Consider the following 21817-nt stretch of genomic DNA (forward strand, 5'->3'; position numbering starts at 1 on the left):
TGAAGTTATTCCTCTAATTATTGTTAAATTCAATTTAATAAAATTAGTCATTTTAGTTACAAAAATGTGAAACTTTTTAAAATTTTTTTTACCTGTATTTATTACCTTAATTACTTTTTCTTGTCTTATTGGAATATTCAGGATTTCTAGGTCTTATGTCAAATAGAAGTGGTGACCATGGACAGGATAGAAAGTGGCAACTTGCAAAAAAAATGTAGGCAGAAGAGTAAAGGTTAAAAAAACTGAATGTTCAAAAAAGAAACCTTTTGGTAGTAAAATTTTTACAGAACAGTAAAACTTCATCTCTAATCAGCACCAGTCAATTCCCTGAAGTTGGAAAAGGCTTAAACTTTAGGTTGAAGTTTTAAGCTTTAAATTCTATAAACTATTGAATTCAAGGATGGTACTCATCAGATGAGAGTTTGGGGAATATGAATTCTTCAATTTCTTTTTCTACCTTTATTAATGATTTTAACACTCCAAAGGATCTGTAATCTCATTGATATGTGTGATTCCTTCAGTGACAAAAATCATAATTTATTCATGCCTGAACATACCATGTCAACTCTCCTCCACATCCTTCCCTGAGTTCTCCATAGGGGCTTTACCTAATATACTGGTGATTTTTTTCACACTCTCTTGATGTTATGAGAATTTTAATAGAGTATGTGGGTTGTTCATCAGTCACCTTGAGGTCTCACAACATGGCCTGCTCAACTTACATGCATGATTAGTGTGAATAATGAATCATGTAAAGTGATTTCATGTATTTGGATTTTCACTATTTTAAGTTATAATTATATATGTAAAATGCAATTCCAGTCCAATGGAAATATACAATGTGAATTAGAATAATGAGTCCACTTCATGGGATTCATCATTCACCCTAATCAAGACCTAGTTCTATTTCTTTGGCATTTTTATACCACTTCTCTCTAATAATTGTTTTTTAATGTGCTGCAGACTGCTCAGCCCACCATGCATCTCTACATTGACCTTTAGATGATTTTCACCTTCAATTCTTCAGAAACTATACTGTTTCATTTTTGAAGCCATACAAAATCAATGGAAGGATATTGTTGCTAAAAGATGTACCTTGCTTAAGGAAGAAGTTTGGCATCATTGCAATTTCCCAAATGAAATCCATTCCACTGTCCTCTTCCTGTTGAATTCTGGACCTTGCTAATTATCCTTTTGTAGTGTCTATCCAAGGTGTACATATGTGTGTGTGTGCATATTTATGAATGTGTCTGTGTATTCCATAGGCTGTCTGACTAAATACATGTAATAGTTTAGATAAGGTGGGGCTTACAATTTAGCTTTTATTGAATGGATAGTTAGGTCTCAAATTCTTTTGAATAATTATATGAATCTCTGTGGCTTCATGTAATAAGCAAAATGTCAGCTGCAAACAGGAACAACTGAAGGCACTCACCATTTATATGGAATTCCTCTTCAACTTTGACTGTGTATTGAATATCATTGGCAAATTATCTCTCTCTGCTATTTTCCTCAATTGATATTAAAAATCAGAGAGTTTTTGAATAATGTTATCTCAGCTATTATATCTTTCAAAGAATCCTATAAAATTTGTGCATTGACATGGGAGTTGCCTTGTTGGAAGATAGCTTTTAAGGTGGTGTTTTGCTCAACATTTAAAAAAAATTGTCAACAAACAATAAGCACACTGAGATTATTTATTCTTTGTATCTTTCAACCAATTTGTGTAATGGTAAATATGTGTTCTAATGTGGAATATCTCTTCTGAAAACTTTCCTGTTCCTTTTAATATGTTCACAAAAAATGCCCTTGATGAATATATAAACCATACTCATAAACCTATATTAATGATAAAAAAAGTCTTCCTTCCCACAAGAAACTTACCAGTGCACACAGTAGGTCAACTGCCTCCAATATAAGTTCTTGATGGCCAATGCGAGTGACTCCCAAATCTTCTAGTTCTTGGTGGGTAATTCGAAGCAGCTGGTCCCCACTGATCTTTTCCCTCTCAAAATTCTTAATGTACTGTTGAAGACAATCATCCAGACCTATAGAAAAAAATATGAAGAGGAAGAAAAGGAAAAGACACTAACTCCATCAAGAAGTGCAAGAGAGTACAAGTTGAAAAAATTTTTAAACATCCTGTGATTATGTATGATCAAAAGAAAATATTTTGAGTAAGAATGATAGCTCTTAAAGATGGAAATAAGGAAAATGTGTTTGCTAGTTTGATTTCATTCTTCTCCCTTTTCACCCCCACCTCAAATAGAATGCCAGCCACACAACTATTGTTCATTAAATGACCACAACAGTTTAGCAATACTATTTAGGAAAGAATTGAGCAAAGTCAAGTTGCAATACCATTGTTACTATAAAGTAAAGGCAAATAATAAAGAATGAGGAAGGGACTTGATAAAGAGCTGGACACTATCTTTATCACTAAGTTCTATGCTTGGCTTAACAAATGCTTGTTGGCTTGACTCATTTTATTCTCAAGGATAACATACACAATGATTCACTTAGAAGACATTATTGAAGATGTACATGATTAGAAAAAGCCATGGACAAGTCATATAGCAAGACTGGGATATAATACATTTGCTACCTGAGTGGTATATTAATATTCCAGGTATTAAAGAAAAAAGATAGAAATTTCCAGCATGTTGAATAGATCCTATCTGGAGGATTTGCAGAAAAAACATGGACTAAAATAATCCAGGATGAGAAGGGATGGAGAATTGAAGGAATATACAAACTGATGAAATCCTAGGTCCATCAGAATATCATTATTAGTTCCTTAACTTCTATGGAAGTTTCTTTCCTCCCATATTTGAAAATTGTGAAAACAATCATGTTCCATGGTAATTTTCTTGGAATTCCTTCATATATACTTTGCCATGTAGATGAATCTTCTAGTATATATTCTAAATTCATAAATCTTGTAATTAAAAACTTTAAATTTTTTAGCAAAATTTTGTTTGCTGATCTATTATTTCTATACACAGGGAAAATGAGGCATTGAGGAAATAATCTACCAAATCAGTGGATCTATAAATTAATGCAATGAGTTAGCCAAGCACCAACCTATATGCTAGGGATTCAAAGACAAAAATAAAAACACAGTAGCTCATACCACTTGTGAGTCACAGGCTTTCTGACTTCCAGGCTAGTATAGCAAATACATAATGATTTGCAAAACCCTGACTAATTGTATGCCATTTCACTTAAATCATAATTGTCTCATTTTCAATTAATGAGAAATTTCCCTTCCTACAATCTTTAGCCAAACTCAAAACACAAATATGTAAATATTCAAGCTTGCCATGATGATCTCTGAATTTCAACCCTCTTTTATTTCCAGTTTAAGTAAGGTAAATGAATATTATCCTGGCAAATAACACTAATTTATATAGTTTTGGTAAAATAATCCTGAAGAGAGGGGATTATTTTCTTCAAATCCCAAACTTCTCCATCCATGATAGCAACTATCTACAAATTTGACTATTTATTCAACAATTTAGTCATTCCCCTCATCTCTTAATTTCTCTTCTCGGTAACTATTATGAGAAGGAAAAAATCTTGGGTAAGAGAATGCTATAAGGGGGAGCTAAGTGGTGCAGAGGATAGAGCACCAGCCTTAAAGTCACGATGACCTGAGTTCAAATCCAGCCTCAGACCAAACACTTGACGCTTACTAGCTGTGTGGCCCTGGGCAAATCACTTAACCCCAATTGCCTAAAAAAAGAGAGAGAGAGAGCTCTGTGTAATTATTTTTAAAGGAAAAATGTCAGAAGAGGTTATATCACCAACTCAATTTTTAAATGAGGCCATTTTAAATTCCTGCACTTTGTTTTTAAGGGAGTTAGACAGAAAATGGACATTTGGGCTAAATGCTACAATGATTCTTTGTCACAAGAAAAACACAAGCCATTGACTTAAAATCTTTGAGAAAACGATATTTTCAATGTTCATGTAATTCAATATTTTTGACAAATGCTACACAGTAAAATATGTTCCAATACAGAGTAAAGCATTTTAAGTTGATGGGAGGTAAGAACAGTAAGCATTCGTGTGCCATTTTAAAGCTAGGCCTATAATTCGGTATGTTCCTGAAATTTGGACAAACCATGCTTCTTTTAAATACCCAAAAAAAGAAGTGGAATGAACTCTTTGTGAAAGCATGTAACTTTAGAGAGGTTTAGAGACCCAGGTTAAAGTCTTCACCTCAACCCCAAAAAAATCCACAGAACTTACAGAAGTCAAGAAATTTCATTCAAGTTCTTAAGGTTAGAAAGCCTTCCATTTAAGCAGCAAATCATGAATTTAATTTAAAAAAGACAGCAACATATTAAAGGTTTTCACTTATTAAAGTAAGCATAGAATAGAATTTTAGAAGAGAAAAAAAATGAGGCTGGAGAAGAAGGAGCAAATTAATAATGATTGAATGCACTGTGGAAAGTGGAACAGCTATGTCTACACTGACCTGTAGCAGTAGTAAAATCAATCAAAAGTGGCTTTTTTTCTTGCCTTAAGATATCTTTTTTTTTTTTGGCTAGGCAATGGAGTTAAGTGACTTGTCCCACAGCTAGTAAGTGTTATGTGTCTGAGGCCGGATTTGAACTCAGGTCCTCCTGAATCCAGTGCCGGTGCTCTATCCACTGTGCCCCCTAGCTGCCCCACCTTAAGATATCTTTAATCATTCTCAAAAACCCTAATTATCAAATTATATTCATTTCAACAAACAGGTATTTAGTGTTTATTGTTCTAGGGCCTGGAACAGAAAGACAAAAAATGAAATAGTCCCTACCCTCAAGGAGCTTATTGGCCTAGAAACTTGGCCAATAAAGTCTTCCTTTCTGTTGTTCAGGCATTTCAGTTATTTCTGACACTTTGGGACCCCATTTGGGGTTTTCTTAGCAAAGATAGTGGAGTGGTTTGCCAATTCCTTCTCCAGCTCATTATGCAGATGAGAAAACTGAAGCAAAGAAGGTTAAGTGAGCTGCCCAGGGTCCCATAGGTAGTAAGTAAGTATCTGAGGCCAGATTTGAACTCAGGTCTTCCTGACTATAGGCTTTGCACTCTATCCACTGTGCCACTTAGCTGCCCCTTGCTTAAAAAGCCCTACTTACTTTACAGAATACCCCTGGAAAGAAGAGGGAAAGCAGCATATTCTGTTCAGAAATATCAGGGTAGGTCAAAAGAGAAAGGGTAAAAGATAATATTAGAAAAAAAATCAATAGATACATTACCACCCATCAACTCTATATATATCATATGTCTAGTTATTTACATGTTTTCTCCCCATTAGAATGTGAGCTTCTTGAGGGCAGGGATTTTTTTTTTAACATCTTTCTTTGTATTCACAGTTCTTACCACAGTGCCTAGTATATATTAAGTGCTTAGTAAATGCTTGTTTATTGATTAATAGAAAGGATCTTATATTTAGAATTAGATGGCCTAGGTTAGAAACCTGGGCTTTAGTTTTCTCATCTATCTGTGAAGAAGTACACAGGAATAAATGCTCAGTCAACCAACAAGCATTCATTAAGTACCTACTGTGTGCCAGGCGTTGGAGGAATAAAGACAAAAATGAAACAAAAATGTCTTCAGGGAACTTATTCACTTAACTTAATCTCTAAAATCTTTTCCACTCTAACTCCTATGATACCATATAAAAATTTCAGGCTAAACATCCATAATGTTCAAATATTCAAAGACTCTTTGATAACATATAACATGGTAGATCTCTATCAGCCTGTCTTTTGTCTCCCAAAATTGATATTTCCCATAAAGAAAGGAGGTTTTTTTTTTAAATTTTCCTCATGGTTGTTCGTGCCCTTTCACTAGCTATCTCCCATGATTTAAATGCTCTCCCTCCTCACCTTTGCCAACTTTCTGACCTTCCTGGCTTCCTTAGCTAAACTCTTACCTTCTGAAGGATGTCTTTCCATGGCCCCTCCTTTCCCAATTGAAGGAGATAACTTTCCATTTATATTTTATTGATCTTGTATGTAGATAGATATAGATATTTACATATTGTCTCTCCTATTAGATGTGAGCTTCCTGGAGACAGAGAACATGTTTTCATCTTTTTTACATCCCCAATGCTTGGCACATAGTAAGCACTTAATTAATTTTTATTGACTGAGCAGAAACACCCTAACCTAGCAAAAAGGCCTCTGCATTTCCAGACTTTTCTCTCCATTTCCTCCCCTAGATAACCCATTTCATTAAAATAAGTTTATCCCCTGTCCCTAGACATTAAGTTTTCTTAATGTTCATGATGCACAAACTATCGCAAATGACCCTCCTCTTTCTCTCTCTGCCGATTCACATCCTTTGAATTCTACAGGCTGATTTCACCTCATCCATTGAGCATTTTCCCACCACTCTGCCTTGACATAATTTCTCTCCTCTAAACTCCTAATAAAATAATTGTCTACCAACTCTTTAAAATTTAATTGTGTTGAGGCAGCAGTGGCACAGTGGATAGAGTACTGGCCCTGGAGTCAGGAGGACCTGAATTGAAACCCAGCCTCAGGCATTTACTAGCTGAGTGACCCTGGGCAAGTCACTTAACCCTGATTGCCTCCAAATAAAATTAATCATATCCATCTAAGTGTATTATAGATTGATAGGAACACTTAATTAGCCAAAAAGCATATAATTAACTGAATCATTTCAGGTAAGCTCTCTTATTCTATGTATATGTAAATATTTCTTTTATCTTGAACTGATAATTCAATCTTTTATTATATCTTTTTTAATGTTCATATCACATTTCTCTAAATGGATTATATGCTCTTCCTGCATAATGCCTGATGACAGTAACTGGGTGTTTTAAGATTCACAAAGTATTTTATACACATTATCAATTATCCTATTTGATCTTTACAACTTTGTGAGATTCAACCCAACTATAGCTAATATTCCCATTTTATAGATGAAGAAACTTGGGCTCAAAGATGTTGACACTAAACATAATAAGTGTCAGAGATGGGATTTGAAACCAGGTTGCTTTTATATCCAAGTCTAGCAGGGTTTCAAGTCTACTAAAACAGTGCCTTGTTATCAACTGATAAGTGTTGATTTCTTTCTGATCTTACTTAAAAGAACAAAGAGGTAGTGGGACAAAGTGGATAAAGATGTGGATAGGAAATCTGGGTTTGACTTCCAAAGATAGATAGATAGATAGATAGATAGATAGATAGATAGAGAGATAGAGAGATAGATAGAGAGATAGATGGATGGATGGATGGATATAATATGTTAGTGTGTGTGTGTGTGTGTGTGTGTGTGTGTGTAAAACACTGAGTGATCACTTAATTGCTCAATGTTCTACACATTCTCTGAGACTATAAATTCCAAAGAAGGTAAAACTCAGTGTTGATAGTGTTTCCTCACCCAGAAGTTCCTTCTATCCGTGAAATCACAGAGCCAGAACCTCTCCTTACTTTGAATTAATGATTAGCTTTCATGATATTTTAGTCAAGATCTTAGTTCCTTATCAACACAAATTTGTTAATTGTACTTTTCTGTTAGTATCTCAAGTTTTTCCCAGTTTTTAGTCTTTAACTGTAAACTGCTTTATGGAAGAAACTCATTTTCCTAGGCATAAGCCATCAAGAAGTTCAAATAATGAGCGTTTTTCTTCTGAAAGTGTGGTATGGTCTCCGATGATAACTTTCTGAAGTTGTGAATGACATAAGGATAGTCCTGAGAGACCATACATATGGTCCTGAAATGAATCAAATATGAAACATAGAACAATGTTCAATAAGTTTTAGTGTCATGAATATTTTTGTTTTCTAATTCTTTGAATATTGCTCATCCAACTGAGGTATATGAGCTAATTCCCTAGAGCGTGCTATTAATGGAACCATTTTAGGTTATCTATCCATGCATACATAAATATGTCTATGCTTAACAAATCAAACTAATGGCTTTGGAATAATAATCAAGAAAGCTCTTCTCAACAATGGAAGACAAGATGCCCATTACTGTAACTAAATAGCCAATAACAAGACACTAAATCAATTCATTGATCACTGTTCTGAAACTTTTTTGAAAATGGTCCTTTGAAAACTATTCTATTTTTCACACAAGGAGAAAACAGAAAAAAAGACTTCTGGAAGCATGCTTGTAGCTAGGTAATGCTAAACCAGTACTAGGGAACAGCCCGGCATCCTTAATGAGTGAGAAATAGGGCAAATAGGGAATATGAAACAATAACCTTAAAGTAATATTTAATGGCATTTTCAGAATTTTTTCAGCTATATTAGTGCTGTCATTACAGCCAATAGCCCCAAACATAAGATCTTATACTATAATCCTTTCTTTAGAAGACTGTCTCCTTGTATAGTACATTGTCCTAGAATTTTATAGCTATCTAGAAGCATAGGTTTAGGAATGGGATTTTTATTTTTTTTTATTATATTAAAAATGGAGGCCTTCTGAGCCTCTTTGTGACAAAGTGGGAAGCCAAATATCTGGGTTTCCTAAATTCATGATGTAATATCCTATAATTTCTTTAAAGACTAGAAAAAATATCTTTTTTTTTTAAAATATCTTAACAATGGTGAATATTACCTCTTTTAATTCAGGTCTCTCCACTAAAGACTCCCCAGAGATCTCACTTTTCTCGTTTCCCTTCCCTTCTCCCAGATTACTATATCTTTAAGAATTATGGCATGGTGAAGGATCTAAGACAATTCCAAAAGACTCACGATGGAAAATGATGTGCACACCCAGAGTCACATCCAGAACTATGGAGTCTGAAAGCAGATTGAAGCACACTATTTGTTCTCTCTCTCTATTCATTGTTTTGCTTTATTTCTTCTTTCTCATGGATCCTCCCATTGGGCCTAATTCTTCTTTACAACATGACTAATGTGAAAATATGTTTAATATGAATGTATATGTAGAGCCTATATCAGATTGCATGCTGTCTTGGGGAGAGGACTGAGGAGGAAGAGTGAGAAAATTTAAAACTCAAAAGCTTATGGAAGTGAATGTTGAAAACTATAAACAAATTAATTTTAAAAAGGGATTCTGGTGTAGTGGCTCAATAAACTCCCAATGGTAATATGCCAATTTCCCCCAAATATGCAAATCTAGAGTCCTTCCCTAAAATATTTTTTCCTCTATTTTTCCATTTCTTGATTTTAAACAACTAAACAGATGCTGAAAGAATTTAAAATTTAACTAGAGGAAAAATCCATGAAGTCAGAAAATGTCAGAGCTGGAAGCAACCTTAGAGATAATAACTAATGACATTTCTATGCTGCTTTAAATGTATTGTCTCATCTGAATGTCATGACAACTCTGTGAGGTAGGTGCTATTATCATCCCTCTTTTATAGATGTGTAAACTGAGAGAGGCTGAGAGAGATAATAACTTGTCAGTGGCTACAGAGCTAGTAAGTAGAAGTGAATTCAGATTCAGGTCTTCCTAATTACTTCAAGACCTAATTACTTTCTCTCTCTCTCTCTCTCTCTCTCTCTCTCTCTCTCTCTCTCTCTCTCTCTCTCCTATTTCATTTATAAATATATAAGTGAAGCTTTTGTTCAATAGAGTAAACCTGAAAGACTAAGACAAAATAGGAATACTGGGTTAAGAAACATCACAGTAGATCTAATAATAATATACGTACATACAAAGTCATCATTTTATAGAAGTAGGAAGGAACTGAGACATAGAGAATTTAAGTGACTTACCCAAGATTACAAAGCAAGCCAGTGAGAGAATTGAACTGGTACCCAACTCTCTTACATCTTTACTTACTCAGAGGTTTTTTTTAACTAGATCATATATCATCTAGATACACACTTATGAATGATAGGTATGGATCTCATATAAGTAAAAATATGTAACTTGTATACCAACTCATTTATAATACATATTTATACACATGTTTATTACATTTATAATGAGTAAAGCAGCAATAACTAAGCATCCAAAGAACAAGACATGTTCAATTCATACTTGTAAGCAGAAATTATTTGTTTTGAGTTATTCATAATGGCAAAGCTCATTTTATATAAAGCATGCAAAAGTGGTGTATAACCATTAACATAGTAAGATAGATGAACCCCACAAACTAAAAAAAGTACAATTATGTTAATAGATTCAGAAAGTCCAAGGCAAAATTCAGTATCCCTTTATTATAAAAACTCTAAGAAAAATAGAATGACATTCTCCTCAACATAATAAAATATTTACCTTGAACCCAAATGTCAAAATAATATGGAATGAGAAAGATTAGATGCATTCTCACTAAAAACAGGTACAAAACAAGGCTACTTTTTTTGTTTGTTTGTTTTTGGCAATTGGGGTTAAGTGACTTGTCCAGGATCACACAGCTAGTAAGTGTCAAGTGTCTGGTTTGAGGTTGGATTTGAACTCAGCCCCCCCCCCCCAACTCCAAGGCTGGTGCTCTATCCACTGTGCCATTAACAAAAGGATTTGTTATGTAAAAGTTGGACTCAGTCAAAAAGCCTCAGCTGAGGACTTAAAAGGCCATATGTGGTCTAGAGGCCACAGGTTCCCCATCCCTGATGGAGGGTATAGCAAGCAGTAAGATAAAGAGAATTTAGAAAGCACTAATATAATAATAAAGCTGATGGTGGGTCAGCTTAAAATCATGAAGATCTAGTTGCAAGTCTTGCCTTTGATATACTGTGACCACTTAACTTCTTCATGCCCCAGAAAGCTCTTAAGCAAGGAAAAGAAACACAGGGATCCTTAACTTTTGTTGTTGTTAGTGTTATAGCTCTCTTTGGAAGTGTGATGAAACCTATGCATCTCTCTTCTCAAAATAATGTTTTTAAATGCATAAAATAAAATATTTAGGATTACAAAGGAAACCAAATATATTGAAATATAATTATCAAAATTTATATATTAAAAAAGCCCACAAGTTCACTGAGTCAGGTAAAAGAACTCATGCTCCAAGAATATGAATTACAGATAAGTTGCCAATATTCACCAATAGCTAGAATTTCTACAATTGGGAGTTCTATGCACCAATGAAATCATAGGTCAAGACTAAAATACATAAAACATACATGCACACACAATGTAAGTGCCCTCAGAGGTGGCTACCAATCAATCATTTCACTTGAGCAGCAATTTTGTATTTCCAGGTGGAAATAGTCTGGCACAGAAACAAGACAAGAACAAGAAGATTCCTCTGCTATTAAACCTAACCTTAAAGAACTCCTGAGATCTATTAATAATACATAATAAATCTTCATCATTTCAAATCTATACTATTCAGAATTTCTTGTATTGCTATATTTATTAGCTATATTTATATCTGTTGATATCAATATATATTTATATGTATCTGCATCTATCTATTTATATCTGTCTATCCACTATCAATCATCTACCCCATAATGATTTCTTTTCACCTTTATAACATGCACCAGGAGTTCTTTGCTTCTTTTGCTAACAATGAAACATGCCAGTTCATCTCATTTCTATGGATATCTGTACCAAGTCACCTGCCAAGAAACTTGTGACTTTTTTACATCAATATTTTCAGAATGGGTATAACAAATATAGGTCTTATGGAATTCCTTAAAAATATCTATGTTAACAAAATTAGGCCACTAGCCCCTGGACAAATTCTATTTCAGTCTGTGTCTGCCAATTACTCATATACTCTCACATTTCCTCCCCAAGTATATCATTCAATTTCAGAAAGCCTTATGGAGAGATTCTCTCTAACAGAACATATTTCCCTCCAAAAAAAATATGACTTGCTGTTAGTACTGAAATGTATAAGATTATGGAAGTGAAATTGAAAGATACAATAACAGAGACTCAGCCCCCTTTGACCACTGGCTTTGAGAAGTGACCTTTCCTCTTATCTTACCTGGATCCAGGACCCCACATCACCCATCATCCTCATTTAACACCCGCACACCCCTGGACTCTGCCCCTGGGATGCCCAGCTCTGTCTAATAAGTGAATTTCTGCCTTACTGTGCCTAGAGCTAGGCAGACCCCCATGAGTCTTCCATCTCTTCATAATGCCATGGGAGTATACAGCCTCCTTTCCACCTCCCCTTTATGTGTTATATTCCCCTATTTTAAAGTAAACTTTTTGAGGATTCTCCTTGAGGACCTTGTTTGCTTGTATTAATATTCCCAGAGCTTAACACAGTGCCTAGCACGTTCTCTCTCTCTCTCTTTCTCTCTCTCTGTCTCCCTCTCTCTCTCTCTGTCTGTCTGTCTCTGTCTGTCTATAATGTTATCCGATGACTGATTATTAAGTATATTAAGTGAAGGATAAAATAAGAAGGCAAGGATTTTGAAATTGGCATGAACAATTTCCAACACAGAATAAAAATGGGAGGATTCTCTTTAGGTTGTAAGGTCCCAAGAGGCCATAAATTCTTAATCACTTCTACCTCATGAACCACTTTGACAATCTGGTGAAGTCTATGACATCTATTCAGAATAATGTTTAATAAAATATATGGGATTCAAAAGGAAACCAAAGGTTAGTGAAAATAAAGATGTATTTTTCCAAACCATGTACATGGTCTCCACCCTCCTGAAATCTATTCCATGGATCTTTGGGACAGGGGACCAGGTTAAAAAACCCTTGCCATAGGTGCAGGAATATTCCCAACAGTTTTTCCACAATAACCTTAGGTCTAGATATTTGAAGTACTGTTAATACAAGAAGCTCTGTACAAATTACAAATTGTCATTTCCTCAAGCACTTAAGGGCAACTGTCCTCTGAAGTGTGACATAAATAGAATGAAGAAACATTCAATTTAAGATTTCATGAATGTAAGGATAGGATGTTATGAATACCATGATCTATAACACAGCCAAGAAATGGAGATTAGCCAAGCAACTCTTACCAAAGGAAGGAAAAGACATGGGCTTCAAAAAATTCTCATGAATTCATGAACCAAAATGATATTGTAAGCATGTATATATGTATAAATTCACATGCATCTATGAACACATACATATTTCTAAATGACCTCTGTATCATTTAGCTTACCATTTCTGATTTACACAAGAGAAATTTTCCTTAGACAATGACATTTTATGCTGACATTAGCCACAAGCAGTAAGTTTCCACTGTAAAATTTATATCCCATTAGGGGACAAGTTGATTATGATCTAGGCTAGGCAAGTTATTAGTGCAACTAAAATAATGAGGAAAATATCTCTTGTTCACTTTTAAAATTATCCCAGAGGATATTATTTCTGTAAAAGCTTATTTGCATATATTACAGCTTTCTTTGCAGCACAACACAATACAAAATGGTTAAAGATTATTCAGAAAACACTTCTTAATTTTTCCCAGAAGTGAAGATGACAAATCTATCAACCTTGAATAGTACTACCTGCCTTATTGTATGCTTTACTGTCATAATCATAATTATTTGCTCTACTGTCATAATTATAATCAATCAAGTAAAAGAATCAACAAGAAAACACCCCCATGCAAAGGGAAAAGGAAAACTTGTCATTAAGAGAATGATCATTTGCCATTAAGTATTTATAAAACACTTCATAAATGAGAAATTTTATCACAACTGCTTCTCTTACGTATATTGCTAGTAGTATTTTAGCCCTACTCCATTGAGGATGCCATATCATTATATCTCTCAGGTGAAGTTTGGTACCTAACACACATCAAAGAGCAAGGAGGCTGCACAAACTAATGATTCTCACATGGCTTCTCTTCAGGCCATCAACCTCCCAACCAACAGAAATGGGTCATAGCCACAGGCATCAGACTGCTGCCAGGTGGGGATAACAGAGAGGAAGAAAGCTAGAACAGTGGGGAAAGTCCTCGATTTGGAATCAGAAGACCCAGAATTCTATTTCTGTCTCTCTTTAGTAGTTTGACCTTAGGAAAGTAATTTACCCCCTCCAAGGTTATTTTCTCGCCTGTAAAATGGGGATGAATATCCTTGTTTTATCTACTCACAAAGCTATTGTAAGAAAAGTGTACTGTAAGACTGAAGTGATACAGAAACATGTGAGCTCTGGTAGAGGGAAGGGTAGGGAACTGGGCTCTAGTACCATTGTGTTTTCTAAGGCAATGAGGAAAAAAAATGAAAGAACAATAAATTGATGAATAGCCTAAATCGAAGTGTAGCTTTCCAACCATAACAAAGATCTTTCACCACTAGAATTTCTTTCGTTGTTGTTCAGTCATGTCCAATTCTTTATGATCCCTACTTGGGATATTCTTGGTAGAGATACTGGAATGATTTGCCGTTTCCTTCTCCAGCTCATTTTACAGATGAGGAAACTGAGGCAAACAGGGTTAAGTGACTCTCCCTGGGTCACATAGCTAGTAAGTGTCTGAGGCCAGATTTGAACTCAAGAAAGTGAGTCTTCCTGACTCCAGGCCTGACACTCTATACACTGCATCACCTAGCTACCCAAGGATTTCTTTTATATTTAGATATATTGGATATTATACTAGACTTGGGAGTTAGGAAGGTATGGATTCAAGTTTTGCTTTTGATATTTAGTAGCTTTGTGACCATGGATCATACTTTCCCTTCCTGATCCTCAGACAACTCACTAAGACTGTAGATTATTAATTATTTGCTATTTGCATTGGGTTCTCACATTGAGATTCTGGGTCCTTACCATATTAAGCACTAATATAATTATCGAGAAATATTTTAATTATAAAAAGAAACATCTTATTGTAGCCATTATTATAATAGCTACAAGTAACCAATCCCCTTTTCAAGCCTACTCAAATAAAGATGGTATATTGAATTCTAGTTTTAAACAAATAGACAAACAAAAGATCATTCAATTCATGTCAAAGGCTCACATTGATACTGCCATATTGTTGAATAATGGATCCATCATCAGGACCTATTCTGTTACTACCATCATTTCAACATATATAATTCATATGAAACAGAGGGCCTAGCTTCAAATCCCTTCTCTGTCAATGACTACCCTTGTAACATTGGGAAAATCGCTTCTCTCTAGGCTGCAATGACTTCACCTGTAAAATGAAGGGGGGTTCAGACTGATTTACCTCTAAGATCCCTTCCAGTTCTAAATCTGTGAAAATGCCATTTTTTTTGGCCAGAAATCCCTGAGGCAACTTTTTGAAGCTATTTGCAAAGTTGCAAGTCATAACTTAATACATCGTCAGTCTGAGTCTGACATTGATGCTGACCCACTATTTATTGGAGCTTAACGTTGTTCTGATTCTTCTGATTAAATTATTGCTTGGTAGCCTACTTTCATAGGCTACAGCTCACAAGGGGAAGATACAGATATGCCAATACTGTCTCTCTCCATATCTTTGCATTAGACAGCTGACAGGGTGATGTTTAATGTAAGATTTAATTTTAGGTACATTACACGCATTATTTACTGATGTCATCTTATCCTAGAAAAATATTTTCTAATTACTATAATGACAGAGAGGCTAATTCATTGTTCCCCTGGGAGACCAGCATAACCAAGGAAGGGAAGCAAAAGAAGAGCACTGACCCAACATATATAATGACTTCATACCATACAAAGCAGTGTCCAAGAAACTTCATGACTAGGGCAACAAGAGTTTCTATTCATTACTCCTCCTACTAGGTTTTTTAAAGGGTTGGTCACTGCTTAAATGCAGCTGTACAAACAGTCTTCTGGCCAGCCATTATTCAGTTTTACTCTCAAATCCTGCCTTTTGTGAACTACAATGAAAAGACCAAAAGGAATGCAAGATTTGCATCTGCACACACACAAATGGGTCTGGAACTTTACAGAGCTTATACACAGATAGTGGTAAATCCATCTCATGAAAGAAGACTAAAACACAAACTGAGGGTCTTGGACAACCAAAAGATTCAAAATATGCTCAATGCAATTTCCCTGCATCTGAAACAAGTAGCAATAAAAAGAAAACTGTAGGGATAAACAAGATAAGTGAACACCCTGGGTAGGTACATGAGCCTTCTTAGTGTTTGTGACAATGATAATATGCACCTCTCTTCTTAGATTTTAACCTTTACAAGTAAGAGACAGAGACATAATTGCTCCCTTTATTAAATCAGCAATTCATTTAACAACCTTAAAGCTTGGGCTCCTGCAGGTTATTTCTCAAGGTTTATCAAAGAATCTTGCTAGGATCCAAAGTGAATCAAACATTCTTTTTTTTTTAAAAGAAAAGGAAATAAAAATGTTATAATATCATAGATATCTAGTCATCAGATAGCCAGGGCCCAAATTCCCTGTAGTTTCATTATTAACAAGATTAACGAATACTTAAGAATAATTTGGGTCACTCAATAACAATAAAACACACTGTCCTCTTCATCAGATTCTGACCTCCCTGAGGCAAAGAAACAAGACAGGTAAAGGATTAAAAATAGAAACTTGCATCTCTCTTCAAATCTGTCTTGGCAGGCATGTGTTCATTTTATTTTTAATCTGAGCTGGCTTTACAACCTTGAGCACCCATTTTAAAATCTTTTTTTTAATATGAATTCCATTTCAAAAGTGGGATAAGAAATTTGTAGCAGTGTCAAAAAAGCAATCCAGTGATGCAAAAATAATGAATGGAAACTAAAAAATGATGCCAGCAAGCCTTGAATATGCAGAGTGGCAGAGCAATTGTCCTTAAGGACATCTCATCTTATATGGTAGCGAGTTATAGCTGTGTGGGCTCTTCTACTCTCTAAATTATGTCTGACTAATACCATTATCTACTTTCTAACACAGTGTACTTCAGTCACAAAGGTGGGTAATGCAACCTTGGACAACTGATGAATTTTCCATGAGATTTATTCTCCTTAATGTTTGCTATTTTCTAAGAGTTTTTGAAGAGTCCAAAATGTTGCTACATTTTGACTTTTCTAGGAATAAGTCTAATTCCAGTTTCCTAAAACTGAACGACTTGTCCAAGAATGTCAGTGGGAGGTGGGTATTCTCACTGTCTGACCTATTGAACCCTCTCAGTAGCGAAGGATTTAATTAGTATATTGAAGAATGAAACCAAAAGAATAACTGAAAACCAAACCTCTTGTTCATTTTGATCTTGAAGGAAAACCAGTGAGTACATGTTGTGACGCCTATCATCTGTCTCTTGAGAGCTGGTCTCAAATGAGAGTCTCCTCATCAGTTTAGGTCAGACGTTCTAAGCCTTTTTTGTATCATGGATCCTTTTGGTTATCTAGTGAAGCCTATAGACCTCTTCTCCAAACAACATTTTAAATGAATAAAGTAAAATTCATAGACTTACAAAGGAAATCAACTTTGCTGAAATAAAAATGTGCATGGACTCTATGTAATTTAGGGCCTGTGGATCCCAAATTAATAATCTCTGGTTTAGGTTTTAGTCTGCTTCTCACAATAATGATTTACTACTTTGTGTAGATATGAATAGCAGTTTGAAGATCTGTTAATTCAGTTAGGTCCCTAGGTGGCTTAGTTGATAGAGTACTGGCACTGGACTTAAGAAGACCTGAGTTCAAATCCAGTTGCAAATACTTATTATCTGTGTGACCTGGGCAAATCATTTAACTTCTGCTTGCCTCAGTTTCCTCATATGTAAAAATAGCACCTACATCAGTTGTAGTAATAGTAATAGTAGTAGTGGTGGTGGTATATTACATTATTTAGTACTTAAATATAAGGAGGCTTCCTCTCTCTGCCTTAACCCTTACGGCCTATTATATATAAGCCTGAGAGTTTGAGGTAAGAGTGATAAAAGATGTTATCAGAATAAATTTTCTTTATAGCTTTGGAAATACAATAGAACTTACTTTACAGGATTGTTGTGAAGATAAAATCCAGATAATGAATGCAAAACCCATTGCAAACCTTAGAGCATTCTACAGATATTATTATTATTGTTATTGTTACCAATACAGAAGTATATCTATGATATTAGCTAACTCCATCATCTGACAGGGATCTTGATGCATGGCACATTACCAATATTTTTAAATTTAAATTTTGTATGAGAAACAATATAGATCTAATCCAACTTTCCTAAAACTACATGACTAATCAAAGGATGCCAATGAGAAGAGAGAAGCCATGATTCCAGTAAATTTACAAAGATATTTACAAAGAAAACATAATGAATTTAAAGATAGAACTCTTTAAATTTGCAATAATAACAATAGCAACTAACATTTATATGCCACCTCTTTTGTCAGGCACTGTGCTAACTGCTCCACAAATATTATCTCATTTGATCCTCACAAAAACTCTGGGACATAGGTGCTTTTTTTATCCCTACTTTATAGTTGAGGAAATTAAAGCAAAGAGAGGTTAAGTGACTTGCCCAGGATCACACAGCTAGTAAGTGTCTGAGATGGATTTGAACTCAGGTCTTTCTGACTCCAGGCCCAGCACCCTATCCACTGAGGCACCTGGCTGCCAAGCAGAAACATAAGAAAAGAGAAATGTGATGAACTAAAATAATCCCCATAGATATAGGCTTATAGAAGTAAAATTATTGTGAGCTATCACATCCAATATCTTCAACAGTTACAAAATATATTGAAACTGGACAGTTTCATCCTTTACACTAAGTTGTTTGTACAGTTACTTTATCTGTAATAAAAGTAATTTGAAAATACAAGATTATTTGAAAGCATAATCAGGCTAGTAATTTGTTAGATATCATTAATATCTGAGATTAAATAATTTTCAAAATATTTTACTACAAGAGTTCTATTGAAGTTGCTTTTAAAAGAGAAATATTTTTTCTATTACAAATACTTTGAAAATGATTGGACAATATTTGAAAATGATGGACTGTAATCCATAAGGTCCCTTTTGACTCTCAAAGGTTATAAATCTATCAAGTTATACAAATAAGAAATGTGGTATAGGGGATAGAGGATAGACCTTGGAGTCAGGAAGGCCTGGGTTCAAATCCTGTTTCTGACATATCCTGGACATCTGATAATGGACGTCACGTAACCACGTAGTGTCCTCAGAGAGCTCTCTAAGAATATCATATACAGATCAAGGGGCAAGCTACAACCATGAAGGGAATTTCCACGTTGATAAAATTGCAGGGCCAATCATTCCCTGTCCCAACAAGAAAAAGGTGTATTTAATGTCCAGCAAACCCAATATATAAAAATCTGCATTTATAAATCTGATAAATTAGGGAGTAATTATGCACAAAAGGATTTATCTCAAGCATTTTAAAATGCAAAATCCCTTTCATATGTATTTTGGTTTACAAAAGTTTGATTTAGAAACTACTTTTTCAGGAACACATATATTGCACATAATGAGGTACAAGTAATGGCACCATTAGAAATTCCCCAAATTCAATTTTCATTTTTCATGGAATCAAAGGACTATGCATTTAGAAGCAAGATTTTTAAAAGAAGAATAATGGTCTTTCTATAAAGTTCATAGCACTTCAATGTAGGCTTCTTGACAGTGGGGATTGTTTCATTCTTTATATTGGTATCTTCACATACTAGCACATTGCCTGCCACATGGTAGATGGTTAATAAATGCTTGTTGATTGATTAATTATGCAGGATATCTGATAAATCTTCCTCTTTTTAGAAGGAAAGTTCTAGACCAGAGAGCCATGGAATGACCTTAAGTGATGTGTGATCAGTCAGTCTGAGAGTAGGAAGATGGATCACATCCTATCCTTCCCACAATCATGTGGTTTGTCTCCAAGACAACCACAACTACCCTTCACTGATTACAGCTCAACAGTGACCCCACTCTATCCTCTCCTACAACTATGAATGCTCCCAACCATCCCGCTTCAAAGGCCAGAATTAGCCCCTCAGGACAATAACAACCTTACTCCAGACTGAGCACTCACTGAAGCAGCTGCACAGAAACCTTTGGGAAAATCTTTTCCTTCTTCACCCCACCCCCAACATACTCACCAGGAAAAAAAAAATTTACTTCCGTAGTACACAATCAAAAAAAAATGGAGATAACAGTTCTAAACAACGGTAGATATTGACTCTATTGCTGTATTAACTTTATTTTAACAGAAAGAAGTGTAGTTCATGAATGTAATTTCTGAAGATATTCTTAGGACCTGAAGTGAACTGTCCAAAATCAAGGGGGACCAGCTTGATCTGGAGCAAAATCAGTGACTTATTATTAATATAAATTAAAAAAATGTTTTTTTCTCAAATAGTTTCTGGAGGGTAAATTACCTTTGTATACATCAAGTATGTTTCCATACCTTTGCTAGAAAAAACATGAGCATAATAAGACTATTTCCCACTTATATGCATAGCTGGGTTGTAGGAAAAAAAAGATACTAATCTGTATTGAAAGAGAGAGTTCCCTCAACCAGAGGATCTCTATGTCTTTAAAATCACGGATCCTATTGCTATCTTTGAATTATCTTTATCAACTTTCAGAGTTTGTCTTTGAAGCAATTTTTAAATCCTTCAAATTATGCTAGAAGATTAGGAATCAGCGAGGCAACCCATCCTCTACTTTTCAACTTCTCTATGTGTTATCTTCCCCTATTAGAATATAAGCTCCTTGAGGACAGGGATTCTCATTTTTTCTACAAATAGAAGTATTTGTATTTTCAGTACTCAACATGGTTCTGGCACACAGTAAACATTAAGAAATGCTTGTTGACTGACTAAATAATATTGAAGTTTGATCCTAGGATCGTGACGCTAAGGAGCCTCTTTTAAATATCTGCTATTAATCATAGCCAAAATGATGTCAGAGGTTAATAAGTAAATTTTGGCCCTGCTCTTCTTTGACAGGAATAACTCCTATTATACCACCAAATACTACCTACTCTTAGAATTTTGGGATTTTGTCTAGTCAGTTTTGTGAAGATCATGCAATTTATATGAGGAGCTACAGTGTCAGGACCTAGATGTCAGAGGGGTTACAGTCCAAAGGGGCATAACATGGCACCCAAAGATAAACCTAGTCCAGTGGAGCTGAATGCCCTGATATTCATAAGTGGGACTTTGGCATAAGTGGTATTTTAAAAAAGGATGAAGCACTGGTTTGGTGGATAACATAAGGAAGAAATGGTGCATGAAAGTATCAAAAGTAGGACATATTTGCTTTGCATGTGTGCACAAAGCATGTGTCAAACAAATTTGTCTGGCCTTATCTGAGAGCATGAATTGGACTCAATGCATTCATTCCCTACCCTCACCAATCCATCTTAATATCTTTGTAAGAGATTGAAGATTGGGGCAGCTAGGTGGCACAGTGACCACTGGCCCTGGAGTCAGGAAGACCTGAATTCAAATCCAGCCTCAGACACGTGACACTTACTAACTGGGTGACCCTGGGCAAGTCACTTAACCCTGATAGCTTCACCAAAAAAAGAGATTGAAGGTATATTAAATTATGCCCCCCCAAAAAGCCCCACATAAATACCAATTATTAAATTGGTCCCACAAATTAAAAGGTACAAAGAAAAAAGAAAGAGAAAGTGGAAACATTTGTAACCCTACCTTTAATTTGTATGTTGACTTATTTCTTGGTGTGCCTAAGAGAATGGGAGTTTGCATTACCTACCTTATACTGTTCTTCTAAGAAAAGTGCTGTGTAAAGCTTAATGAATTTTATAAGTATGAACTACTATTACTATATCTATTCATTGTACACACATATTTACACATGGAAGGGACAGAAAAAGTGGCAAACAATACACTTAGTTTGTACTTTGAATGTATTCATTTTGTTCAGGGTACTCACTCTTTAGTTACCAGATACCCCAATGAATAAACATGGTCCAAACAACACATTTCATATTTCTAAAAAGGTTTTCAAAATGTCTATTCTCTTGTCTAGAAGTAGGGTTAGGAAGGTAAAGACA

General features: G+C 35.0%; 1 protein-coding gene across 4 annotated transcripts in view; it reads right to left on the bottom strand.

Annotated features, from left to right (window-relative positions):
• CNKSR2 (connector enhancer of kinase suppressor of Ras 2) overlaps positions 1-21817 on the bottom strand; it is a 334822-nt gene that overhangs the window by 267917 nt on the left and 45088 nt on the right. For all 4 annotated transcript variants that reach the window (XM_027868521.1, XM_027868512.1, XM_027868505.1 and 1 more), the window contains exon 2: positions 1885-2048. In XM_027868521.1, coding sequence (XP_027724322.1) covers positions 1885-2048 — 164 coding nt within the window. The remainder of the gene's footprint in view (positions 1-1884; positions 2049-21817) is intronic.

Source organism: Vombatus ursinus, unplaced genomic scaffold, assembly GCF_900497805.2.
Source record: "Vombatus ursinus unplaced genomic scaffold, bare-nosed wombat genome assembly UNPS02001419.1, whole genome shotgun sequence".
NCBI lineage: Eukaryota > Metazoa > Chordata > Mammalia > Diprotodontia > Vombatidae > Vombatus > Vombatus ursinus.